The 27,349-nt window shown below is 46.2% G+C and overlaps 1 protein-coding gene across 6 annotated transcripts in view; it reads left to right on the top strand.

Moving 5' to 3' along the window:
• Nucleotides 1–27,349, top strand: part of TANC2 (tetratricopeptide repeat, ankyrin repeat and coiled-coil containing 2) — a 3,436,361-nt gene that overhangs the window by 2,503,298 nt on the left and 905,714 nt on the right. For all 6 annotated transcript variants that reach the window (XM_069634135.1, XM_069634134.1, XM_069634133.1 and 3 more), the window contains one exon: nt 17,203–17,351. In XM_069634135.1, coding sequence (XP_069490236.1) covers nt 17,203–17,351 — 149 coding nt within the window. The remainder of the gene's footprint in view (nt 1–17,202; nt 17,352–27,349) is intronic.

The following is a 27,349-nucleotide window of genomic DNA, read 5'->3' as shown; positions in this document are numbered from 1 at the left end:
AGAAAGGTGCATAGAACTGGTGCCAGTAGCGGAGAGGAACAAGGGATTGTATTCCCCTTATTTTTTTATTTCGAAGAAAGACGGGGGATTGAGACCCATCATGGACTTGCGCGGTTTGAACAAACTCATCCGGAAGGACAAGTTCAAGATGGTTACTCTCTCAAGTCCTCCAGGCCCTTCAACTTCAGCACTGGTTGGTGTCTCTCGACCTCAAGGACGCTTACTTCCATGTGCTGATCCATCCCAAGCACAAGAAGTACCTGAGGTTCGCGGTTGGTGACTCGCACTTTCAGTTTCGGGTCCTGCCGTTCAGATTGACCTCCGCCCCGTGGGTTTTCACCAAGCTCATGGTGGTGGTGGCAGCGCATCTCAGGAAAGGGGGGATTCACGTCTACCCATACCTGGACGATTGGTTAATCAGGGGGAGCTCTCCCGAGCAAGTCCTGGATCATCTGTCCGTCACCTGCCACTCCCTTCACAAGCTGGGCTTCTCCCTCAATTTAAAGAAGTCCCATTTGACGCCAACACAGCAGCTCCAGTACATCGGAGCAGTGCTCGACACATCCCTGGGGCTGTGTTTTCCTCCCCAGGTGAGGGCTCTTCACATTCAGCAGATGGTGCACAAGTTTCAACTTGCCCAGACGCTCCCGGCGTTTGAGTTCTTGAGGTTGCTTGGCCTCATGGCATCCTGCATTCTTCTGGTGCCGGAGGCTCGTCTGCGGATGAGATCTTTGCAGTGGGCACTCAAGATGCAGTGGTCGCAATCTTCCGGCAGGATGTCGGACCCTGTTCAGGTGCCGCCTTCGGTCACCCTGGACCTTCTGTGGTGGGCCGTCGAAGGCAATCTGATGAAGGGGGCTCCGTTTTGGCTTCCCTGGCCGGAGGTGACGATCGTGACGGACGCATCCGTCACGGGATGGGGAGCTCATGCCAACGAGTTGACAGTCAGCACTAGTTTGTCTCAGTCAGACTCCAGACTCCATATCAATCTGTTGGAGCTGAGGGCCGTCCGGCTAGCCCTGAAGGCTTTTCTGCCGACTGTGCGAGGAAAGAGTGTCCTGATCCTGACGGACAACACGGTGGCCATGCACTACCTCAATAAAAAGCGGGGGGGGCAGGTTCACTTCCTCTGTGCAGGGAGGTGATCCAGCTCGAGTTCTGGGCCATCCAGCAGGAAGTTTCGATCTCGGCTATTCATCTGGCCGGAGACGACTACGAGACGGCGGGCGCTCTGAGCAGGCAGAGCATGATCTCTCACGAGTGGGAGCTGGCTCAGGAGATTCTCCTGGAGATCTTTGCCCTTTGGGGGACCCCTCAAGTGGATCTCTTCGCCTCCAGTGTCAACCGGATGTGCGTAAGGTTCTGCTTGCGGGAATTGCCTCCAAAAGGAGCCTTAGGAGACGCGTTCGTGGTGGAGTGGTCATTCCCACTGCTGTATGCATTTCCTCCAGTCCCCGTCATCCCGCAAGTACTGCAGAGGTTACAGAGGTTCGGTTCCCGGATGACCCTCATTGCTCCGGCGTGGGCCCGGAGGACGTGGTACCTGGACCTTCTCGACTTGTCCATCTGCCCTCCGCGTCGTCTTCCCTACTGAGACGATCTGCTCTCACGGGAGTGGGGTCAGGTTCTCCATCCAGAGGTCAGATCCCTCAACCTTCACGCTCGGCTTCTGAAAGGTTGAGGTATAAGGATTGGGACCTCCCTGAAGACGTGTTGGAGGTGTTGCTCTCGGCCAGACGGCCGGCAACAAAGTATCTGTACCGTTGCCGTTGGCGTAAATTCTGCAACTGGTGCAGAGTTAAGAATGTGGATCCTTTTGATTGTGACATTCCCATGGTTCTGTCTTTTTTGCTTTCTTTGGCCCACAGGGGCTTGCAAGTGGGTACCATTAAAGGTTACCTGGCGGTGCTGTCCATATTTAAGCGCTCGTCTGAAGAATGTTCCTATTTTAAGATTCCTTTAATTTCTCAGTTTTTGAAAGGGCTCACTAATGTATTCCCTCCGTCACCTTTTCTGGTGCCCGGTTGGGATTTGAACCTTGTTCTTAAGTTTCTTATGGGTGCTCCGTTTGAGCCTTTGCATTCTTGCCCTTTGAGGCTGTTAACTCTTAAAACTGTGTTTTTGGTTGCGGTTACTTCCGCTCGCAGAGTGAGTGAGTTACAGGCACTTTCCGTTAAGCCACCCTTCACTGTGTTTCATAAGGACAGGGTTGTCCTTCGAGTTCGTCCTTCCTTTCTTCCGAAGGTGGTTTCAGAATGTCATTTGGGCCAGAAGGTTGTTCTTCCGGCATTCTATCCTCCTCCGCATCCTGGTAAGGAAGAGGAGAGGCTCCATAGGCTTGATCCTAGGAGAGCGTTAAGCTTTTATATTTCACGCATGTCCCAGGTCAGAGTGGACGATCAACTCTTCATTGGTTACGCTGGAAAGCGTTTGGGACAAGCTGTGACGAAACAGACTTTGTCTCGTTGGATTATTTTGGCTATCTCCGAGTGTTGGCGGGTAAGGACCCACCGGCTGGCTTGCGGACCCATTCTACCAGGGGTATGGCTGCATCTACTGCCCTACAGAGAGGTGTTCATATTCGTAACATCTGTGATGCAGCCACCTGGGCTTCTGTACATACTTTTGTACGTCACTACTCCCTCGATTCCATCCGAGGACAGCATCTGGCCTTTGGCAAGGCAGTCCTTTATTCCGCAATTTGATTGGGCATGCTAAATTTGTGTTCTAAATTCTTTTCCCACCTCCTTGCTTTGGTACTGCTTTTGGAGTCTGTCAAAGATATGGAATACGTCGGAGGACCCAATCCCCTCGAAGAACAAGTTACTCTCTTACCTCATAACGTTCTTTCGATGGGATGGTCCGACGACGTATTCCATATCGCTCCCTCCCTACCTTCCCCGCTGCAGAATTTCTTATGCGATTGCAGCTTACCTTTCCGCAAGGCCTTGTGTGTCTGACTGGCAGAAGACTGGTGTCACACGTTCTGGGGGAAAAAACTACAACTGAGGCTACGGTCGTCGTGCGTCCTACTTATCACATCGGGTGACGTCGGCCGTCGGAGGAGGTCCTCGGGTACGGCGCATCGACGTCATCGACGTAGGACGCAGACGCCGAACATTTTCCAAAGCAGCACAGCTGTGGTGATTACTGTCAAAGATATGGAATACGTCGTCGGACCATCCCATCGAAAGAACGTTACCAGGTAAGAGAGTAACTTGTTCTTCTTAATGATATTTATCAGCTCTTCAGTTCCAGGGGAATTGACCTCCATAAACATAGGTGGATGGCCACAGTTTATGATGGTTGTTCGGTTTGATCATTTTTGATGATCAATGTTTGTTGGAATCTCCATAATTTTATCCTGAACGCCCTCACAAAATCTTTCGGAAGCTGTCATAAATGATTTTGTGGTATCCTCTGCACTCCAGACTGCCACTCTCCTCCCCCCCCCCGTTCCCTTGGTACTAGGACCAACGTCCTTTAATCTCTTGTGGGCATTGCCCATTTGGGTGTCTTTGCAAGTGGCAGATGCACCGCTTCTGGCACTCTTCATGCTACTGAAGACTGCATGCATCTGCCGCACAGTTGTTAGGGTGGTTGAGGTGGTTTTCTAGGGCAGCAATGAAGTAGAAGCACCAGTCGGTAGGACTACATTTGGGTAAAAATGGTGGTCCGGATTAAACAGGCATAGGCTTTCAGCCGAAAAACTGGTTCTTGGGTCATATATCAAGGTCATTCTGGGTTGTCCATGCACGGGTGGCTCTCATTTGCGATCAGATGCTTGTGCCATGTTTGCTCTAATCTCAGCTACTTTAGTCTTCATCGAAGACCGGTAACTTATTTGCCAATTTCCATTTGTGTCTCAGATGACCTTGTAGACTACTAATCCTTTTGTCATTTTATTGTCTTGTGTCTGCAGCAAGTGGAGGTACTTTCCTATAAATGTTTTACACCAGTATGTCCGCAGGCACCCATTCCTGTCCACAGCTAGAAGTAGTTGTAGTGGATTTAGGCACAGGAAGGCCATACCTGTGCCCTGAGAAGAGAAAGGCAAATAGCCACTTAAGAGCTGCCCTTGACAGGTCGATAATCTTGAGTGTGACTGTATTTCATAATTACACCTACCCCTCAAATGTCTAGGGACATTTAGCATTGTAAGGTGTGCCATATAAAAGTTAATAATTGTTATTATTGATCTTGTTTGCACTCTTCATGAAACTTTATTAACATGGCCACATCATTTTGAAATAGGAGTGTTATGTCTTCAGCATTGGGTTCCAGTACAAGAACCAGCATCTGATGTTAGAAAGTAAATTGCAATGCGTTCTGCAATTCCTCCTCTAGGACCAGCTTCACATTGAAGCACAAGAGAAGTAACTTGAAATAGATTTGTGCCCTAGATATTAGCACATCCCTAGGATAGATGATGAAAACATTCCAGCGCTGATGTGTGCTGAGGAGTCAGATGTCTGGGCCGAACCCCAGAAGTGGCTCAGAAAGCTTTTGCATACAGCCTTGGAATTCTGCAAGGAAACAAACGTTTTGAATTAATGGAAACATATAACGATCATTCCCCTAAAAGTGATACGAACAAGAGAGCAGAGCTTCCATATAAATAGCACAGAGTTGGAAGTTGTTGAAACTTTTCCATATCTTGGGGTTCACCTAAGAAAAAATGATCATAGCAAACACATTTGAAGCAAGCATTTTCAAGAGCAACCTATACAGGGAATGAGATTCAGAAGTGTCTCAGAACCCCAGGGTGCAATTCCCCAAATTACCTTGACAGGGCGATTGACAGCCATGTATTGGGATAACACTCGTTTTTGTTTAAAGCACCTGAACAAGATTTTGAAAAGATGGCGAGGATACTGTGGAGAGATATGATGCAAGTCTGCCTAAAGCTTCCTGCAAGCAGGTACTGCTCATTTCTCACTCTGCGCTAGAACAAGATTAACGATAGCATCTAACATTAAGTGCCATACCAGTTGGGGCAACAACCTGGTGGATCAGTGGTGGAAATAGATGGTTCACAGAAGACGGCCCTCTGTATTAAGCAATTAAATGATCGCATTAGCTGACACCGAGGGCATAAGCGCTCTAGTGAAAGGGGACGGACAGTATGGTGGAAGTCTCCAAAACAGCCTTATTGAAGAAATATATAGGAAATTGCATGTTGAGAAGAGAGGAAAAGATCTTGTCTGCCCATGTCGTCGTCAGGACCTCTCCTTGGAGAGTGCGATTATTCCCCCAGCCATATATATATATATATATATATATATATATATATATATATATATATATATATATATATATATATATATTCTGAGGCTTGTGGAATCTGCTTAGATCACATGCTGTGCATAGGCCGACATCTAGTGGAAGCTGCGGAGTATTACAGTTTGTTTTTCGAAACTCGAAAATGGGCGTCGACACAGGTGTGCCAGTAATACTATCCCTAGTGTGACGTCCACTGTACCCAAGATCCCTCACGCGTCTAGGATCCTCAGATTGTTTTTTTCCGCCATACTGGTCGGAAGCATCTTGCGGAGTCCCCTGGCCTTAGCCATACTTTTGCTAATTATTGAAGTTTAAAATTATTTATTGACATCCTTCCCCACCCCAACGTCGACCCTCGACACTCGACGACGGCTGGAGAAGACATCGACCATCGGCTGCTGCACGATGGATCTGGGCCTCGGAAGGCCTCTGGCCTCGGCCCGGGCCTAGTAGGCCGCTGGCCTCGGCCCTGCAAGTAGGGAGAGTGGGGGGTGGTACATACTCTTCACTCTTGGTATATAGGTACACCTTATATATTTCCTACACTTACCAGCCCGCTGCCTCAAGGTGCGTATGGAGGGTACCCCTTTCCAATTCTGCCCCAAGTGCAACCGCAAATACCCTTGGGTCGACAGGCACACCACGTGCAATCTCTGCTTGCCAAGGGACCACCCCGAAGCGAACTGCAGAGCGTGTAGTAGGTTTAAGCCTAAGACACTTAAGGACCGTTCGACAAAGCGTTGGGCCCACCACACCAGGCAGGTGGCCATGGCAGCGGAGGGCGCCTTCAGCGATGGCAGCGACGCCGTACTTTCGGACGGCGAGGGCATTACGGCGTCGAAAGACTGCCGAGCGCAGGTCCCCGACCTCGGAAGGTTGTCCGGCAGGGCGGCTATGGGGAAGACCCCCGGCGACGCAAACGCTACACACCCTACACACACTAAACACACTAAGTCCAACCGAACCTCGACGACGTCGATTTCTCGGAAAGAGGCACAGATAGAACGGTCTGACTCGGTGTCCTCTGGGCGCTCTCGATCGAGATCGCCTCATGACGCAAGGCAATCATCCACTCTTGCCAAGAGTGCCTCGCTCCCTAGATTAACGGAAGTTCGATCGTCGGAAGACGAAGACGACTTCCACCCCCAGGCCGCGCTCCAGGAGACCGAGGCCGCAGTTAACACCAGCGAGGCCCCACGCTCGAAACAAGTTACCTCTCCCGACCCTCGACGCCAGGCGTCGAAAGTCTCTGGGGCCTCCAAGGGGCAGGGAAAACATTTTTCCACGCACGGGGAGGGGGGGAAACAGCAGAAAGCACAGCCTTCCACTCCTGTAAGACCATCCTTCCACCCTAAGCAGACAGACACACATAAATCTACTGGGACATCAACATCCAGCAAGGGTACCCTTGATAAGTCCTCTAAGTTGCCTACTAAAGTCATACCCTGTTCCAAAGAATGGTCCAGTGAAGACATAGACAGGGTCATGTCAAGGATGTCTTCCTTAGCTGATTTTTATGACAAAAACCCAGAACATTTCCTTTCGTATGACCCTCAAGGGGCCACACCCTCAGGCTCCTCTGATCCTATCCCCCTAAGTAAAAAGGCCCGGTTCGAAAGACCTGAACCCTTCGAGGTGCAGCCTTACTCTACTCCATACTCTACTCCACACCCCAGATACCAAGGACAGCCTTTCCCTGAAGAGGACCAGGAGTTTACAATTATGGAGTACCAAACCGGGACTGAATACTATGCGGATGATGAGGACCTGGAGGAGGTAGAAGATGAGCAGGAAATTTACAGAGTAGATTCCCCGGTAGAGAGCGAAGCCCCAGTTACCGACTCGCCAGTTGATAACCAGCCCCTCCCTAATGAAGTTCTCGCTCGCGCAGCAGAACATTTTCACATCGACACCCACGGTGTACAGGAGGAAAGGGACTTCGCAGAAGAGTTGGGAGAGAGGAGGCCGGTCGCTCAGACCATCCCTATCCTTAAATCCATCCAACGTAGAATAGATCCATCCCTGGTGAATCCTAACCTCACCAGAGCCGTCAACCCCAGAGTCGAAAAACTTTTTCGGGCAGCCCAGTCTGACCCTCTGTATATAAGAGGACATCTTAAACCAGACTCCCTAGTGGTTACCAACACTCGGAAGAGGGCTGGGACACCCTTATCGTCGTCAGAAGCTCCTCCCGACAAGGAGAGCAAAAGACTGTACGGGTTTGGCAGGAAGGTAGCCTCAACGTCCGCCTACCAAGCAAGGATCGCAAACTCCACCACCCTGTTGGCAAGTTACAACTGCCATCAATGGGAAGAGGTCGCGGCGCTCATAGCCTCTGCTCCTGAACCGTTAAAGGGCCAGTTGGCTCGGATCTCGGCAGAAGGGAGAGCCGTGTCTGGCTGCATATTAAAAGCAACTTTCGACGCCGCGGACAACGCAGGAAGATTGATAGCAGAAGGTACTGTTATCAAGAGACATGCGTGGTTACGGCAGTCAGGGTTCAAAACAGAAACCCAGGCTTCATTAATAGACAAGCCGGTGGAACCCGATCTATTGTTTGGGAAAGCGGTCGAAGACGCACTTAAGAATGCCAAGGACGAGTACGAGACTCTCAAATCCCTTGGCCAGCTTACCAACAAACCCCCTAACCAGAGGGGGAATAGTAATTTTCGTCGCCCACGCGGCCAAAATTCACAAAGAGGCAACTATGCCCAAGGACAGGGTACACAATGGAACAACAACCAGCAGTCTACCCAAAGTTACGGCAGGGGTAACAAGAGAGGTCGTGGAAGAGGCAGAGGCAGCCCCAACAAGGGAGGGGGCACGCCTCCACCAAAGCAGTGACGCTCAGTTCAGGGTCCCTTCTCACGCAACCCCAGTAGGGGGACGCATTTCCAACTTCACCCACGCTTGGGAAGGGATCACCTCAGACAGATGGGTGCTGTCAACAGTGTCCACAGGATATTGTATAGAATTACTGCAGCGTCCCCGGAACCACCCTCCACGACAAAGAATACACTCCTTAGAACATCAGAAGATCCTTCTCGAGGAGATCGCCATTCTGCTAGAAAAGGACGCGATAGAACTCGTCCCAGGACACCAGGTAAACAAGGGTATCTATTCAACTTACTTCCTTGTGCCAAAGAAAGATTTGACAATGCGCCCAGTATTGGACTTACGGCCTGCCAACAAGTATGTCAAGCCCCAAAAATTCCGTATGACCACGCTACAAGAGGTAATCCCCCTCCTAAAAAAGGGGGAGTACATGGCAACCTTGGATATGAAAGATGCTTATTTTCATATTTCCATGCTCCCAGCCCACAGAAAATACTTGCGCTTCAAGGTAGACAGTCGCCACTACCAATTCAAGGTACTGCCCTTCGGGATAGCTTCAGCACCAAGGGTATTCACCAAGGTACTGGCGGTGGCAGCTGCACACCTACGCAGGGAGGCAATCCCAGTGTACCCTTATCTGGACGACTGGCTCATAACGGGGGAAACCCCAGGAATTTGCAGGTCAAACATTCAGAGGACTATCGACCTCCTCCACGAATTAGGCTTCTCTATCAACGAGAAGAAGTCAAGTCTGGTGCCAAGCACCTCAAAACAGTTCCTAGGAGCAATCCTAGATACTCAGAAAGGGTTGACCTTCCCTTCGGAAGAGAGAATTCGGAATATACTACTGCAGATTCCACATTATCAGTCAGGTCAACAAATAACGGTACGCAAAGCAATGCGGTTACTGGGCATGATGGCGTCATGCATTTACCTGGTCCCCCACGCGCGTCTGCGCATGCGTCCCATGCAGGAATGGTTGGCGAAACAGTGGACTCAGGCAAGTGGTCAGTGGGACGATCTAGTGGTCGTTTCGCCAACACTCGTACAGAGCTTACACTGGTGGACAAGAGAGAATCTCGCAAGGGGAAAACCCTTTTACGATCCCGAAGTACAAGCAGTAGTGACTACAGATGCATGCCTGACTGGGTGGGGAGCTCACCATCTCCACCACACAGCTCAGGGTCTCTGGTCTCACTCAGTAGCCAAGAACCAACTCAACCTGCTGGAACTTCTGGCAGTATTCCGAGCGCTTCGGGCGTTCGAGCCCCATCTGCTAAACTTGTCGGTGCAGATCCGGACGGACAGCACGACAGCCATGTTCTATCTGAACAAACAAGGAGGGACTCGTTCGCCAAATCTGTCCAAGCTTGCCCAGAAAATCTGGATATGGGCACTCAGACGGAACATCTTCCTGTCATCACAACATGTTCCAGGGGAGCTCAATTCCCTAGCGGATGCCCTAAGCAGAGACTCCCTCCCAGAAGAACACGAATGGGTCCTTCACAGAGATATCGTAGAGGATCTCTTCTCTCAGTGGGGTTTCCCCACTATAGACCTATTCGCCACAAGCGAAAACAAACAATGCCCAGGATTTGCATCCAGGTTCCCCCAGCCAGACTCCCAAGGGAACTCCCTGTGGATGAACTGGTCAGGGATGTTTGCGTACGCTTTTCCACCAACTCCTCTTATCAGGAAGGTGGTGTACAAGATGAACAAGGAATCGATGACGCTCATCCTAGTTGCTCCCATGTGGGCGAGACAACCATGGTTTCCACACCTACGCAGGATGGCGGTGTGCGAGCCCATCAAACTCCCAGCCTGGTACAACCTACTGTCCCAGCAACAAGGTCAAACAGTGCACCAGGAACCCAACTCAATGAACCTGGCAGCATGGCTCCTGAAGTCATAGAGTTTGGCCATCTCAATTTACCACAGAGGTGTATGGACATCCTAAAAGAATCCAGGAAACCAAACACAAGGCACTGTTACTTTGACAAGTGGAAGAGATTCGTTATTTGGTGCCAGAATAAACAAATCAACCCAGTTGATTGCACTCCTTCCAACGTTGTAACATACATGCTCCACCTGCTGGACGCAGGTTTGGTTTTTAACTCTCTGAAAGTACACCTGGCAGCCCTCTCGGCTTACACCACATCCCATAACAAGGTATCGTGGTGGAAAGTACCAGTAGTTAAAGCCTTCATGGAAGGAGTAAAGAGACTTCACCCTCCTATTTCGAACCCACCGCCAGGATGGGACCTCAATGTGGTGCTAGCTAAGCTCATGGGCCCCCCTTTCGAACCCATGCATAAAAGTAGTCTCAAACACCTGACTTATAAAACGGCCTTCTTAGTAGCCATTACCTCTATAAGAAGGGTCAGTGAAATTCAGGCTCTGTCAGTGCAGGATCCTTTCTTTACTATCCACAAAGACAAACTGGTTTTACGCACACACCCTAGGTTCTCATCTAAATTTATATCTAAATTCCATGTAAACCAGTCCATCGAGCTTCCGGCTTTCTTCCAGAACCCGCAAAGCTCGGCTGAGGTGAAACTACACACCCTAGATGTGCGTAGGGCGGTCCTCTACTATGTAAACAAAACCAGACCGCTAAGGAAAACAGATCAACTGTTTGTCTCCGTAGCTACAGGCAGAGAGGGAGATTGCGTCTCTAAGGGCGCTATCTCGAAGTGGATTTTCAACTGTATACAGCTGTGTTACTCTCTTTCTGAAAAAACTCTGCCTTTTACGCCAAGAGCCCACTCTACTAGAGGCATTGGGGCCACTCTGGCTTTCATTGCAAATGTTCCCCTCGACACCATTTGCAAAGCAGCTACTTGGAGCTCTATTCACACTTTTACTCAGCATTACTGCATTGACACTCATTCCAAGACAGATACACAAGTGGGACAAGCGGTTCTGAGACACCTGTTTGCTCATGACTCTTCTCACATCCCACCTCCTTCTTCTGGTACTGCTCGCTAATCTATGCACAGCATGTGATCTAAGCAGATTCCACAAGCCTCAGAAGGGATACATTACTCACCGTAATCGTATTTCTGATGCTTGTATCTGCTTAGATTCACATGCGACCCACCCTTCCTCCCCTCCGAGAGAAGGCGCATGATTGCTGGTAGTCTTACCTTTCTGTCTATCTGCTTGGATTATCAGTACTCTCGCTACTCCTCATGCTTCCTCATGTCAGAAAAAATACAATCTGAGGATCCTAGACGCGTGAGGGATCTTGGGTACAGTGGACGTCACACTAGGGATAGTATTACTGGCACGCCTGTGTCGACGCCCATTTTCGAGTTTCGAAAAACAAACTGTAATACTCCGCAGCTTCCACTAGATGTCGGCCTATGCACAGCATGTGAATCTAAGCAGATACAAGCATCAGAAATACGATTACGGTGAGTAATGTATCATATATATATATATATATATATATATATATATATATATATATATATATATATATATATATATATATATAGATGCACATACACACATAGGTTATGAGCATAGGTTTGAAGAGGAAAGAGTATGTGCTTGGTGGGGGTACTGCATTCTCCCAATGTGGTAGTAACTGGTCCAAAAGGGGTTGTCCACTCCCATGACATCTACCTTCTGAGTACCACCCGCAATATATATATATATATATTGTAAACCTAAAAGAAAAAAAGGTTTTTTAGGCACCAGAGCTAACACCCTGGCAGCGCTAAATACATTAGATAAATATTCCAGCAGCATCTGTGACTGTATCCTACAACACGGGAAAGGCCTCATCTGCCTGCTCTATAGGGGGATCAGAAAAAGATTCCTAATGAAAGAGCCAGACTTTCTGATTGCTGAGAAAAATTATGGCCAGGAGACTACATACTAAGTTTCTGCATTTCCACATAATGTACAAATCTGAGAAAAAGTCAAATGGACTAACAAGCAAGCAATGAAAGTAGTCCGGTTTGGAGGGTTTCAGAAAGCTAGTATTGACCTTGGTGAAGAAGAAATTCCTGACATAGGAAGGTGCAGGAAGATCTATCATATTACTCTAGCAATACTTAGCATCTCTCTCTCTCTCTCTCTCCCTCTCTCTCTCTCTCTCTCTCTCTCTCTCCCCCTCCCCCCTCTCCCTCTCCCTCCTCTCTCTCTCTCTCTTACATTTCAGTCTCCAGTATTGGCTCTTATTTACATTTTTTTGTATTGTTAATTTCCATGCTGCAAATTATTCCATTTTTGTAGTGCTGTCATGAAAGCCTTTTACTGAAAATGCTTTATAAGGAAACACAAATTAACTGATCATATGTATAAAATAATAATGGATTATTATATTTCTGTTAATACATTTATATATATTTGTTTTAACTTCATAACTAGTTGAATCTCTTTGGCCGAATCAACCTGCTTCAGTTGTTACTTTTAATGTAGCCAATACCCTCTTCTGCTTCTGTTAACAATGCTGGATTTTCTATTAATTAAAACGTAGAAAATCATGTTTCTTATTGTAAGAATGTTGGTGTGTTTTTCAGCTTTTTTAAAGCTTGTTCACTGCATAAAATGAAGCATAATCTATTGGCTTGTAAAATTAGAGGATTAACACAGACAATGTACATACCACAAGAGTGCTGGGAACATACAATAGAGCAAGGTTGCGGAATTCATTCTTGCAGTTCATATTCTAGTTCTTGCTCCTTGTAGTGCTAACGAAAGACATGTTAATTTCGTACGTGCTCGGATCACCCCGTAAAGTCCACTGAAATTTCAAAAATGAAGTTGTCCATTCTTTGGCTTTGTTCCTTTTTCAGTCATGGTTTTCATCAACTTTACCATTTGGGGCATTCAGGGTGCAACCATATTTTGGCAGTTTTTTGCTGTACAGTCGAAGGTTTTTCACGCAATGCTTTTTTGACGGTTCTAACTTACATTGTGCTATGCGGTGATATGTGTGGCTAGTGTGACGAATTTTGGGAATTTGTCCCTTCTCCCCAAGGGATAGCCCTCCCCCTCTCCCCCCTGTGTGGCTGGGGAGCTGAGCCCAGTCTGCAACACCCTCCCCAGGGGTCGAGGCAAGTGGGACCTCTCTGGAAGAGAGACCCCCTGTGGGGACAAAGACTCCCGTTCCTGTGAGGAACACCCTAAAGATTTTTCAAGGTTCTCTCTTCAGACATATTCTGCCAGGATCCATATGAAGAAGGTGGAACAAAAATGTGTTATTGTAAAACCTAAAATGTGGATGTGCCTTTAAATAGAAAACACAATTTAACTGGGATGAGGAGGAGAAGGCCAGAGGACGTGAGGTTGCAGAGAGAGAGATATACAGAGTTACCTCGGGAAAGCCTAGGACTCTGTCACTACGAGAAGGTGAGGAGACGGGGAACGCCAATGAACCTGTGAGCTACAAATTGGCTTGAGAGCCGAGAGAGAAATGCTGCATGTGTTGCATCCTGGAAACTACAGAGTAAGAGAAGTAGCAAGTGGTGGCATGACCACAAAGCGAGAGTGGTGGATGACAGTCCTTGTCACAACGCCGAGACCACTGTGTCTGGAGCCACGCATTGCCCTGGTACACTAGGTACCAGAAAACCATCCTAGACCAAATTGCGAAATACGAGAAACCGAAGCCTTTTTTTTAAACAATTATTATTATTTTAAATAAACACTCCAAACATTACAACCATTTAAGACGTTCATGATCAATGTTAAGACCTTACATTATTTCAATGCTCTCCTCCGTCCTCCCCAAAAACTTGAGCCGTCGTATCTGTGCCATCCACCTGAGCATCCACCTGAGCATCTTCAGGTGTCTCCATTATCTTCAACTTATCCCAGTCTTCCGTTTCATGATTGACCTGGTGGGGGTTTGCCATCGAGGTCACCAGTTGTCTCCAGGCTATCAGGGGGCCTACCTCCTCCTCCCCCCTCTAGTGACTGCTTCATACCAGGCCGCAGTTTCTGCTTCAGCCCATTTCAAGAGGTCAGCCCACCACATCTCCACTCTAGGCCGGTGGGCCGCTTTCCAGCACAATGCAATTCTGCGCTTGGCTAAGATTTAGGCCAGGTCTTTCATCTTGCTGATATGTTTTAGATTACGTGGCCTAGGAAACTCCCAAGCATACATGCCAAGCAGACCCCACGTCAAGCACCACCCCCCCGACTGGCCATTCTCGTCTTCAGTTCTACCCAGAATCTCTTCACCTCTGGGCAAGCCCAGAACATATGCAACAGCCCAGCCTCCTCATCCCCACACCCGGGGTATTTCTGTATAGCCGAGCCACCAAACCTGGCTATTCTGCCGGGGTTCAAGTAAGCTCTGTGGGTGACATATAGATGGATCTGTCTCGCCTTCCGGGACACCTTTTTATGGTACCATTGGGCTCTATCCCATTCTCCCTCTGTCATGGGTTCACCCACCTCTCCCTCCCAGTCAAGCCTCAGTTGGAGCAGCTCCTTCCCCGCCTTCGCACTCAAGAGCTCAGAGAAACCGAAGCCTTAGCGCTGAGATTAGAGCGCCTGTTGCCAAGCATTATCGATCAGAGTCAAGCAGGTTTTGTAAAAGGGAGGCATGCCTCAGAGAACATGAGGAGATTATTGCTAACATTGCATGAGCAAGAAACTATACAAAGAGGTGGGGCTACTATCGTTAGATGCAGAGCAGGCATTAAATCGTATCAATTGGGAATACCTCATGGCAGCATTAGAAGGTTTTGGAATTGGCAAAAATATGATAGAATGGCTTCGGCTCCTATACTCATGTCCGACAGCTAGTGTGAACACAAACAGCTTAATGTCGGGAGAATTTGAACTAAAGAGGGGAACGAGACAAGGATGCCCCTTTTCCCTTTTATTGTTCGTCATGGCGATGGAACCTCTTGCATCGAAGATAAGAGAAGATAGTCTAATTGAAGGGATACATTTTGGTGAGGCCTGTCAAAAAATCTGGCTCTATGCTAATGGTATGCTTCTGGTACTGCAAAATATAGACTCCTCTGTACCGGTGCTTATTGATCAAATTGATATCTTTCAGAGGCTCTCAGGGTACAAGATTAATTGGACAAAATCGGAAGCATTAGTCTCGAATACATGTTCGAACCAGCAGCTGAGTGCCTACGGCTTCAAAAGGTGCCCTGATAGAATGCCTTACCTATGTATCTGGCTAACAAAAGAAGTGACTCGAATGATGGATATTAATCTCGCACATATTACTCAAAATCTGGAGACAGACTTAAGAAGATGGAAAGAACTAGGATTGAGCCTTTGGGGCGAGTTAATGCAATAAAGATCACGTCAACACCACAAATCAATTACATTCTAAGCATGATCCTTATGGAGGTCAAAAATAAATCTATAATGAAAATAGAAAGCTTAATTCAATCTTTTCTGTGGGAAGGAAAGCAACCACTTTTAAAACTTTGAAACTACAATTGTCATCAGACAGAGGTGGTTTGGGTGTTCCAGATTTTTGGAAAATTACTATCTGGCGTTTGGAGCTCAAAATTCTACGGATGTTTGCAGACAAGCTGAGACTAGTAGATCTTCACCATTATCACCCAGAGCTATACTTACAACAGAAGATGGAGTAGGTTGCAAGTCGTATGTGCCAACAGCTTTCATAAGGTCTTGTTGGAAATGACTATTGAAAAAAGCTAAAAAGGAGGTCTCTCACAGTGGAATAACTTTACTGTCGCTGAATCCAGACATTAAACTGAGAGGGAAATCACTAATCTGGCCAAACTGGCTTCTGTGTGGAATACAATGGTTGGACGACCTGTTTGAGGGTAAACAGTGGATACGTTTCAAACGTTTAAATGAGGAAAAAGGTCTTAGAGACTGCACACTGGGGGAATACAGAATCTTGAAGAAGGCACTGGTGAATCGTTCTGCGGAGGTTAAGAAAGGTTGGCCTGAATGGTTAAGAGACTTTAAATTCGAAGGTCACACAGCCTCTAAAGTGTACAAACATTTAGAACAGTACAAAGAGCCAAATAAAGAACTACTGGATAAATGGTCAGGAATAATTGGATCAGAGATGAGTGAGGGCAGGTGGAGGAATTTGTGTAAGAATACAGCATTATCTTCATTGAATCTTGGTAAATAGATAGACGAATTAAAATATTGAATAGAGTATTTTGGACCCCACAAAAATTATATAAGAGGTTTGATTGAATCAGAGGCTTGCTGGAGGTGTAAGCATAGCGAGGGTACCTTTGAGCACATGATCTGGGAATGCAATAGCTTGAGAACCTTTTGGAGTGAGGTTACGTCTAGAATAAATAAGGTTCTGATGTTAAAGAAAGACTTTGACTACATGAGCATTATTCTTGTTGAGGAGAACCTAGTGAAAGATTTGTGAGTTATTTACTTTCCTAATGGTGTGCCTGTGTTGTATATCCATTTTGTGAAGAATCAAACTATATATATTTGTATATATGTTTGATGGCTTGCTGTTTTTAGATGGAATATGTTTAAAATCAATAAACATATACATTAAAAATGTTTTTTAAAAGAATCCGACAAACTCCATTGTGAAGAGAAGCTAAAGCATAAGGAAGTATTGAGATAACTATATAAACTGATAAAAGAAGTCTCAAGAGAGTATTGGAAAATCAGGTATTGAACTAAAGCCTGTAAGAAGCAAAACCCTGGTGAAGGGAGTCATTCGCCTGTCCTTATTCCGATAGTGGTAGAGTCAGTTAGGGTTAGTTTGGACAGTGAACAGATTCTTTTAAGACATTCACTGACGACTGACGAGCACCTTAGCTAGTTTATTAGGTAGGGAACACCCCATAGGAGTAGGGACAGCTAGGCATTCTCTTTTCTTTAATAAAGAACAGTTTTAAATGTCTTACAAGAGTCTGCTACATTCTTCTGACCTACCACACTAGGTTAATCTAAAGCACTTAATCCGTGGATTAAAAGTGGTGAAATTGTTTTCATGCAACCCGTTATTCAAGGGTTTTGGTTTTATCTTGATGTTGGCTTGATTTTTGGGAAATATGTGATAGACTTCCCTATTTTAAATGATGATTTCATGGCATCTGTAGTCATCTTTTGACACATTTGTGACTTCTTTTTTCTGACCAGATGAACCTGAGCCAGACCTGGGACCACCTCCATCCGTAGATGAAGCAGCAAACACACTCATGACTCGCCTGGGTTTCCTCCTTGGAGAGAAAGTCAACGAAGTACAGATAGGGCCCCAGTACAGCATGGAGGTACAGGATGAAAATCAGGTATTGGACTTTCGATCCAGATTCAGCTGAAAGAGGTTGTTTGCTTCTTTTCCACCCCACTCTTGCAGTGTTCTAAAGAAGGGTTATGCGTGTCATGTCACCTTGGAATGGTTTTTTGTTGCATTGAATTTTTATTTGTTAAAAGCTTTTTTGTTCTTAAAGAGTGTTCTAAATATTTTGATGTGCCTTTCAATTTAGGCCTTTATGTAGGTGTCCATCTCATCCCCCACTGACTCTTGTCTATGTCCTCCACTTTCAATTTTGACCCCATGACGGTCTCTGCTACTCCCACCTATCACACTCTCACTACAGTCCTCCCTTGCCACCATTGTGCTGACGTTTTCCTTCTGCTTGTATCTGTCTACTCTACTTTCTCTGTCTACATTTTAAACACGCTTTTGCTCTTTACAGGAGTTGGAATTAGTGAACACATTTAATTAAACGTATGAAAAATATGATAATAGTTTGAATATTTTATTTTGGTTCCATTAGATACACAACTTAGGAATTGCAGTAATGTTAGAGCAGCATTATGTTTTGCTCAAATAAATAATTGGGATACATATTTCACTAGAATTCATAGTTATAGTTGGTTATTTATAACACACTTAATACCCAGGGGTTTCTAAGCGCAGACCTGGGGATTGAACCTGTGCTGCTCCGTGTCGCCTTGCTTACAAGGCAAGTGCATTGCCCCTGAGCTATCCTCCCAAGAGGATAGTTCAAACTGTATGCTAGCTGAATGTATTAAATCTATTGATGATTATTATTATTTTGTATTGTTTTTTTTACATTTAAACATGCCACCTTACAACTGTGGCTTAAATTCACATAATACACATTTAATTACATAACTGTCATATCACTCCCCAAACTCCCCCTTCCCATCCCAGCCTACCTCGCACTTCTCCTCCCTGCTAGACCCCAATCGGTCTCCCTCCCCCCTACAATGTCATTCCTGTTGATGTCTGTTCGTCGCCCTGAGCACCCTGTGCCGATACAGCCAGATCAGCCACCAATTGCCTCCAAATCTCCAGTCCACCCCCCTCCTGTTCCGAATTCCTGCCTCTCGCTTCCTGCCACACCACAGATTCCACATTGACCCATTTCAAAAGGTCTCCCCACCAAAGTGCCACTACTGGTCTAGTCCGTGCTTTCCAACCCATCGCTATTCTGCGTTTCGCCAATATGTATGCTAGGTCTTTGAGTTTGCTCACATGTTTAACTCTTTTAGGTCTTGGGAAGCCTCCTAACAGACAAGCCTTAGGGGATCCCACATCCAGAGTAATTCCTGCCTTTTCCAGTGTATGGGCTACTTCCCTCCAGAATGTGTCAATCTCTGTGCATGCCCAGAACATGTGCACTAAATCTGCATTCACCTCCCCACATTTCGGGCATGCTTGTTCAGTTGCATGGATAAACTTGGCCACTTTGTTCGGGGTCAGGTATGCTCTGTGGGTGATACACAGCTGGATCTGTTGTAATCTTGCATTTCTCAACAACTTTTTGTGGTATCCCAGCACTCTGCACCACATCTCACCTGACATTGGTGCCCCTAGATCCGCCTCCCACTTATGCCTCATTTGTCCCATGTCCTCCCCAACCGTAGTCATCAGCAGCTCATATATATGGGAGACTTCATATCCTCCCTGTGACACATTATAAAAATCCACCACAGCCTCCACCGGCTGTAGAGTTGCTTTGGTCTGCGGCCACCTCCACCTGAGGTTCTTCAAGAGTCAGGAATACGTGATATATTGACCTCTTTGTATTCCCAAGTCACCCGTCAGCTCCTCAAACTCCATTGGCTTCCCTTCTTTAAGTATGTCTCCCACCGTTGCCACTCTCTTCGGTTCCCACCATCTCCTCACACACAGCCTGACATGTACATCTGCCCCTCCTAGCGCCACTAATGGTATCTGTGGGGAATACAGTGATACGTTACCTATCACTCAACATGCTCTGCGCCACACCGTGCTCCCCAGGCGCAACAGTAGAGACTCACCTGTCCTGCACGAATCAGGTAACCATATTGTTTCTTTAAAAAGAAACGGGGCGCATTCTGTACATAACAACCTTAACTCTGGTGTCTATTCATCCGATAGCCATCTAGCTATAAATTGCAGCTGACTGGCTATAACATAAACCTCAAAATTAGGCAACTTTAAACCTCTCTGCTCGTATGAATTCTTCAGTTTCCGCAGTGCCACTCTCCACCTTTTTATTGTGCCATATGAAGCTACCACACATGCCGTGCAATTTTCTAAAAAACGTTCTGGGTTTATCAAACGGGATATTTGTAAAATAATGTAAGTGTCTCAGCAGCATCACCATCTTCGGCAAAGCTACACGTCCCATCATAGCTAGTGGTAGTTTAGCCCAAAATGTCATACTATTCTCTCTAATATTCACCGCCCTCACTGTGTTATGTACATGTTCCAGTTTTGGGTCTTGGTATATATCTACCTCCAGATAACGGAACTTCTTTACTTCCCATTTAATCGGTAGCACCAGCAGCTTGTGTACAGACTTTCCTGCATACTCTCCTAGGGGGAACAGACTAGACTTCTGGGGGTTTATGGTTATGCCCAACCGTTCCGCATATTGTTCCATTACTTCCAGGACCTACTGTAAATTCTCTGCTGGGTAATGTAGGTATAAAAGTATATTATCAACATATAGCGATATCAGGTGCCTCCCCCCTGTTGTGTTTATCCCTAATTCTCCATATTCCTGTTGTAAATAAACCGCCAGTGGTTTTAGTGCCAAGGTGAAGAGCATCAGCGACCATGGGCAGCCTTGTCTCGTGCCCTTACTTAACTGCCGTTGTTCAGATACCATATATCCCGTTTTGACCCTTGCTATTGGCTCATTGTATAGCAGCCTCACCCATTTAATGTACATTGGCCCAATACCAAATTCCTCTAGGACTGCCAGCAGCCGTGACCATCTGACCGAGTCAAATACTGTCACTGCAGCTAGTGACGCCACTGCGAATTCCTGTGTATCCCTCTGGGTGCAATCTATTACATGATGCAATCTCCGTAAGTTATTAGTGATATTTCTATTTAGGACATAACCTGTTTAATCTGGATGTATGAGCTTATCTATGGGCGCTCTGAATCTCCAATAATTGACTCCCGCAAGGACCATGGCAGTTTACCTGTTTCTAGGGCTTGGTTCAACATTGCTAATAATGGTGGGAGTATATCGGCTTTGTATTCTCTGTAGAATTCTCCTGGGAGCCCATCCGCCCCTGGGACTTTGCCTGTTGGTAGATCGTTTATCACACTTTCTAGTTCCTCTAATGTGATTGGTATTTCTAGGCTATCGCTCTCTTCTCTACTTAATCTAGTAAGGTTGATCTCTGTCAACGCTTCCTATATATTCACCTCCTCATTATTTGCAGGTTCACTATAGAGGTGTTTATAATAGTCGTAAAAACATTTATTTACTCCTTCTTGAGTCTCTCGTAATTCTCCGTCTATGCCTTTCACTGCTCTGATTGTCTGCCGTGTGGTCTCACATTTGTACAACCATGCTAACAATCTACCCGGTTTGTCCCCTTCGGTGTGTTGCCTCTCAATGTGTTTCTTGTAGCTTAGATTGCCTAATCTGTCCCAGTGTTCCCTACACTCCAGCTGTAAGCTAGCTAGCATCTCAGCTTCCTCTAGGAATCTATTTCCTCCCCTCATTATGGTTTCCAATTTCTTCTCCGTATTCTGTAAATCCTGCGTTATAACATCCTGCATACCTTTCGATTTGGCCATGGCCGCCCCCTAATTACTACCTTAAAAGCTTCCCACAGATACCAGCCGAGTCAACACTGCCCTCATTGTTCTCAAAGTATTCCTTCACCTCAGTTCTGAGGTTCTCTCGAAATCCAGTATCTTTTAGTGCCTCAACTCTAAGTCTCCATGTCGGAATTTTGGCCCAAAGGGGAAGCGCCTGCCACGTGACCATCAGTGGGGCATGATCTGATAGGGTTCCAGTTTTGTATTCTGCTGTTTAAACTTGCCCTCTATCTCCTCTTCCACAAACACATAATCCAACCGTGTGTATAAATTCTGCAGGGCGGTATAGTGTGAATGCACACGGTCTTGTGGGTGCATGGATCTCCAGATATCAACTAGCTTCGATGTACGTAGCAGCATGTGCAAGGCCTTTGCCGGAGGGGTGGGGTGCACACATTTGTTATCTGATCTAGCCACCGTCGTATCCAAAGTGCCGTTAAAATCCCCGCTCCATCTCTGTATGAGCTAACTTTAGAGTATAGAGATCTGAAGTACGCAGCAGTGTCCTGGTCCGGGGGCATACACATTGATGACACATATTTCTTTGCTTTTGACCAGCCCTCTTATTATTATCATCCTACCTTCTGTATCTCGATGGGTCTGAAGGATCTGGAATGGGACCGTTGCTGCTACCCAAATTAGGACCCCTCTAGCATAGGTCGAGTATGTTGAGCCCAGTGTCACTCCACTCCATTTCCTTGCTATCATGTCTTGTTTCCCGCTAGTAAAGTGGGTTTCTTGCAAAGGTGCTATATCAATTTTCTGCCTACAAAAATATGTCATAACTCGGTTCCTTTTGATATAGCTGTTCAGGCCCCGTACATTCCAGGTTATTATTTTAAGTTCCCCCATCTGTTCCCGTCTCTACTCCACCCAACACTGTCATGACATGACCATCCCAGTCTTTCTGTGCGTCTCAATAGGCCAACTCCCCTCTAACAACCCCAACTTCCCCTCCACCCCCTACCCCAACCGTTTCCAACATTTGCCCAGCTTCAATACTGAATCTCAGGCTTCCCTGCATCTCGCCCCTTTCCCGGTCTTGCTGGTATTTTGGGTGCAGCAGGAGGATACCGACTACTAGTATCCTAACTAAAGTACCTAAGGTGGGTCAATAGTGTGATTCCCGGTGTCGCCTAAACTACGCAACTCCTGTGCTACCTGCACTTAGCGACAGTAAGGACGTACATATTTTAGCTGCAGTGACACTACCAGCCTATTGTGCCGTGGTCTGTGTCTCAATAAAGTACATTAATCACATCTTGCAGTTACGCTCTTCACTTCTCTCTCCTGTCCGATCTTCTGTCTCCATCGGCATGTTTTGCAAATCCATCCACCTGCTCACATGCTCTGGGGTCTCAAAGAAAACAGCACAGTCTTTATGTAAAACTTTCATTTTGGCCGGATACAGCTACACGAATTTGATATTAGCCGAGCGTATCCTTCGTTTAACTGCTCCATAGCGCATTCTCTGTTTTTGCACCAAAAAGGTATAATCCGGAAACGGCATGATGGATGCAGACGCCCGGTTGATCGTTCTGCCTTTTTGGAAATGTTCCAGGATTCTCTCCCTATCCTTATAGTTCAATATCTTGGCTATTAATGGCCTGAGCGGAGCGCCCCGTTGCGGTCTTCTTGTTAGGGCTCTGTGCACTCTTTCCACAGTAAATCCCTGGGTGAGTGATCCAGCTTCCATTTCCTGCAGAAGCATGCCTTCCACGTAGTTTGTAGGGTTCTGACCCTCTTCACCTTCTGGAAGCCCAATTATCTGCACATTATGTCTTTGTGCCTGGCCTTCTGCTTCTTCCGCTCTGTTTTCCAGATTCCGTACTTGTTGCTGCAAAGTGGAGACCTCCTGCGAATTTTCTTTACAACAGATTGTGTTCGCCTTCACCTCTTTCTCCAACACTCCGGTGCGTTCTGTCAACACTCTAACGTCCTGTCTCAAGAGATTCAAATCTATACTGGTAGCATCGATTTCAAATTCCATGGTCGACTTCAGTTCTGCTATCGCCGCAAGTATTTGTTGGTCCATTCTTCCCGGTGGTTCACCTTCATGTGCATCTTGCATTGTTGTTTTCTCGCCATCTGTCTGCTGCGTGGATTAGGCGACTGCATCCATCGACGACTGTTTCCCTTTATTCTTATTCATCTTTGAAGTCATCGTGTTGACTACTAGTGCACCACCCTTCCTGTCAGCGCCAGTGCACTCGTTGTAGTCTGTTGGGTATCTCTGCGCTTCGTTGGGGAAATGTACTGCCAAAGGACCCGTGATCTGGTCACTATTACTACTTTTCTGGGTGCCTACGTCTGCACTCTCGCCGTTTCATCCTTTCCTTGTCACTCTCCTCTTAGTACAAGTGATGGGACGCCTCAGCGTCGTTTCGTGCTCCTCGCCCTTCCAACTTTCCTTGTTATGTGCCGTGCCAGCAATTATTTCCAAGTAATATGGTTGGTTTGCTACCCTCCTCAGTCTTAATAGCACACTGGTCTATACTACGTCACCAGGCACCATCCTGTATTACCTCTGCGTTTGCCTTGAAAACTAAACTGTCATAACATTCCTTCCACACGTTGCCAACTCCGTCTTATTCTGCGTTAGGCTGCTGCCCCGAGGTTGTGCATTCAGGCCCTTGAGCGTGGTGCATTCGTTGTGACCTGGAACTCCCCCCTTCCTTCTTGATATTTTAGGTGAAATATACTCCAGGGAATTGTACACTCTGCATGAAATTTACACGTGCCCCAATAGGAGCAGTAGATCCACGTCTCCGCTAGGGGTTGTATTGGTTTTGGTCCCCTTTAAATGCAGAACATCTCCTAGTGCACGTGTTTTGTGTTAGAAGTTGATGGTTAACACACTGCCAGCGTCCTCACAGCTTGTTGGTTGCTAGCACTGTGCTGTGAATTTTCTGTGGCTAATCTGCAGCCACTCCGGTATCTTTTATTAGCCTAAAGCAGTTGTCGTCTTCCGGGTGCTCCTGACTCCTGCATTGTTTCTGGGCTAGGCGCTCTGCACACCAGATCCGGGTCCTCGCTTCAGAATCCACGCCAGTATGTTAGGGCGGTGAATCACATTTACGTTTTGTTATCTGCTCATTGTCAGTCTCCGGGCTTGCAGCGCCTACCACCCCGTGTACGTGTTCCCCTAAGAATCTGCAGTCCCATCCACCTGGGCTCATGCTATAGAAACCAAAGTGCCAGTGTTGTCCTTTATTTCGTTTCCTTGTACCCGTATGCCGCTCCTTCGTCAAGTCCATTTCACATTCAGTGTGTAGTCCAGCTTTCTCTCTGTATCAATCTGTCGGCCACAATGTTGCCTCTCCTTGTGTCCAATACGGATGATCCCGACCACGCACCCGACTCTGTAATTCAGCCGTCTGATTGCTCCGCATCTCAGCTGATCAGAAGAGACAGTCTTATTCACGGCTATCTCTTCATTTCGTGTCACGAGCTGGACCTTCCGGGCATCCGATTTCTCCATGGCACACTACCGCTGCTTTAAGTCCCCATGTTTAGAATTTGCTCGTTTCAAGAAGACCCTGCAGGCATACGATAAAGCTCCGGCTCCGACCAGCGTATACCTGGCTCTCTCCTGTGCTGTTACAGGCTACCGCTCTCCCAGCTATTCTGCTTTCGGTCGCCGTCTGAATTCCTTGCATTTAGTTTGTTACCTGGATCTTCCGCCTGCAGGTGGATATCAGTTTATTTCTTGCCAGCTGACTCTGCGCGGCTGTGTTGTTATTCGACCCTTTGTTCTTTTTGCCCCATCTTGGTTTCTTCAGCAACCAGGGCTCTCTAAACTTTGTCAGCTCGCACCTTAATCTCCTTGCTGTGGATTTCGACGGGCATCCAACCGTTGCATCCCCAGTATGTCCAACGTCTGTAGGTATTCTTTGAAACTTGGCAGCAGTTTCAAATGCCTCTACTTTCTAGGTTAATAAACTGATCTGCAGGAGCACACAGGAATCACAGCCTACTCTGTGGTCATGTAGCCACGCCCCCTCTATTGATTCTTGTATTGATAATATGTTACAAAAGTTCAAAGTATGTTTAGAAATGTAAGAAAGCATATAAGTAAGTAACTTGTAACACTTGCTGGATACACCTTTTGTGGACCCAATCGGGGCAGAGGAGAGCCTGAGAAGTGAGCATGGGGGCAGCAAGAGATGGAAGCTGGGGTCACTATTCCAAGGAGCTCCGAGAGCTTAAAGTGAGCTTGACAAGGACAGTGAATGCTGGATGCAGGTTTTATGCTTAGGAGGGATATTTGAGAGGTGACTGGTGGAACAAAAGTGGTTGGTGAAGTGGGAAGGTGCCACATGACGGAGGGGTAATTGTGGAAAGTAAAGATGATGGAGAAAGGGCTATGCATTGGGGTATTTGAGGCGGGTCTGAGGAAATGTGCTGTTAGTAGGATGAACAAAAGGTAATTTAAAGGCGTCTTGTTAAAGATATTTGGGCTGTTGATGATAAAATAATAATACCATTTAAAAAGTGTGCAAATTTGTCAACCGATATTAATCGAAGAAGAGACAGAATCAACAGAATAATTAGGTACATTTTCAAAATTGGGTAAAACAATTAATGGGTTGAAGCGGCATGGAAATTAAAACACGAGAGCTAGAAAGACAGTAGCCTAGAACATCACTTTCACATTTGCTTCACTGGCATAGTGTGCGATTCCTATTGACATCTTACTGCAGATAGCTCATTTAGTTTGAAAGGATATCCAGTAAGAAACTGTTTTTCTATTAGCCACATTGTTATCCGACTATTGTTTTGCTGATTATTGCTTCTGTTACTTTCCTCTGCAATGACGTACTGCGATCACAAACTGCTGGATGCAAAAAGGTGACTTTTTGGAATTTCAATGGAATATACTATATTTACAGTCTTTTGCCTAGCACTAGACAGCTAGCTTGCTTTGCAGTCACTTCAATACATGTATGCATCTGAATAGCGTTAGTAAGTGTTCATGGGTCTGGTGCACAAGATTCATCTACATAGGGTTAGTAATTGTGCATTGGTCTCGTGGAAGATATTATGAATGGACCTGGTACCTATAAAGGGATTAGTCTTGAAACACTAAGGGAATCACATCTTTTGACTATGTCGGTGTTCATATTGTTCTATGATAGGTGGCTACATATTTTAATTAAAGTTGCCACCTATGTATGCACATTTTTTGACAGCTTGACTTCGATAATCATATCTGAGTATTTCTTTATCTAAGAAGTGTGAAAAAAGGGGTTTAGGTGTGTTTCCAAAGATTGTCCATTAAATACAGTTAGTTACTATTGATATGCTACAGTCAAACCAAGATTCTCTATTGCTTATCTTTCTGCTGACGGCTAACATCATCTTGAGAAACTCATAATTTTTACTTTGGGTGGGTCAGCTTAGTAACCTTTTAGTTAGTTTAAAATGTTCCTTTCATCCTAAAATTATTTGTGAGCCACATTGAATTCGCTGGTACATTTTCTGATATTCTTAAGAGACAGGTGCCCTCAGAAATGTACAATTGTTCAATCTGTAACTAGTCCTGTAATGGATAGGCCGAGTACAGTGGTGACCAGTTGAAAAGGGCAGTTATTATTTTTGTAAGCCTTCCTCCATCAGTCTCTCAAAAACGTACTACTGTACCCTGTACAGCATTTCTACTTTAGAATCACGGATGACTCCGTAGTTAACATGTGTCTGTGTCATGGAAAAAAGAATCAGGTTTTAAGCCCTCACAACACTTGTGGCCAAAGAGTGTGAGCCAGCTTTACTAACACATAGGATAACCATTGTCATTGTGCGCTGCAGAGCTCTATATGCGCCCAGCGACATGCATGTAAATGCAGGCCTGTGCGTCAAGACTTAGAAATGCTGCTGAGAAAGAGTGCTGCATACCACCCCTCACTGAAGAGTCCAGTTGAGACCCTTGCTGAGATTTATTCACTGCATCCCAATGGGCCTTGTAAGGAAGGCATGGTATCAAACAGTAAGGCAGACACAAGTGATCACAGTTCAAGGGTGTTTACTGAACTTCAATTGAGGGTTTCAAAAACACCTATCTAATCCTAAATCTAAAGATGGGAGCAAGCTACGACCATCAAATAATAACGCAGCTCTAGTCGAGTCTGTCAAAATAAAAGGGCCTATATTAATAAACCTATTGCCGAACCTTACTTCTAAATATAAACAGGGTGGGAAACTGTT

The sequence above is a fragment of the Ambystoma mexicanum genome, chromosome 13 (genome assembly GCF_040938575.1).
Source record: "Ambystoma mexicanum isolate Mex_15411 chromosome 13, UKY_AmexF1_1, whole genome shotgun sequence".
NCBI classification, from domain to species: domain Eukaryota; kingdom Metazoa; phylum Chordata; class Amphibia; order Caudata; family Ambystomatidae; genus Ambystoma; species Ambystoma mexicanum.
This window is presented reverse-complemented; position numbering and strand designations above follow the sequence as displayed.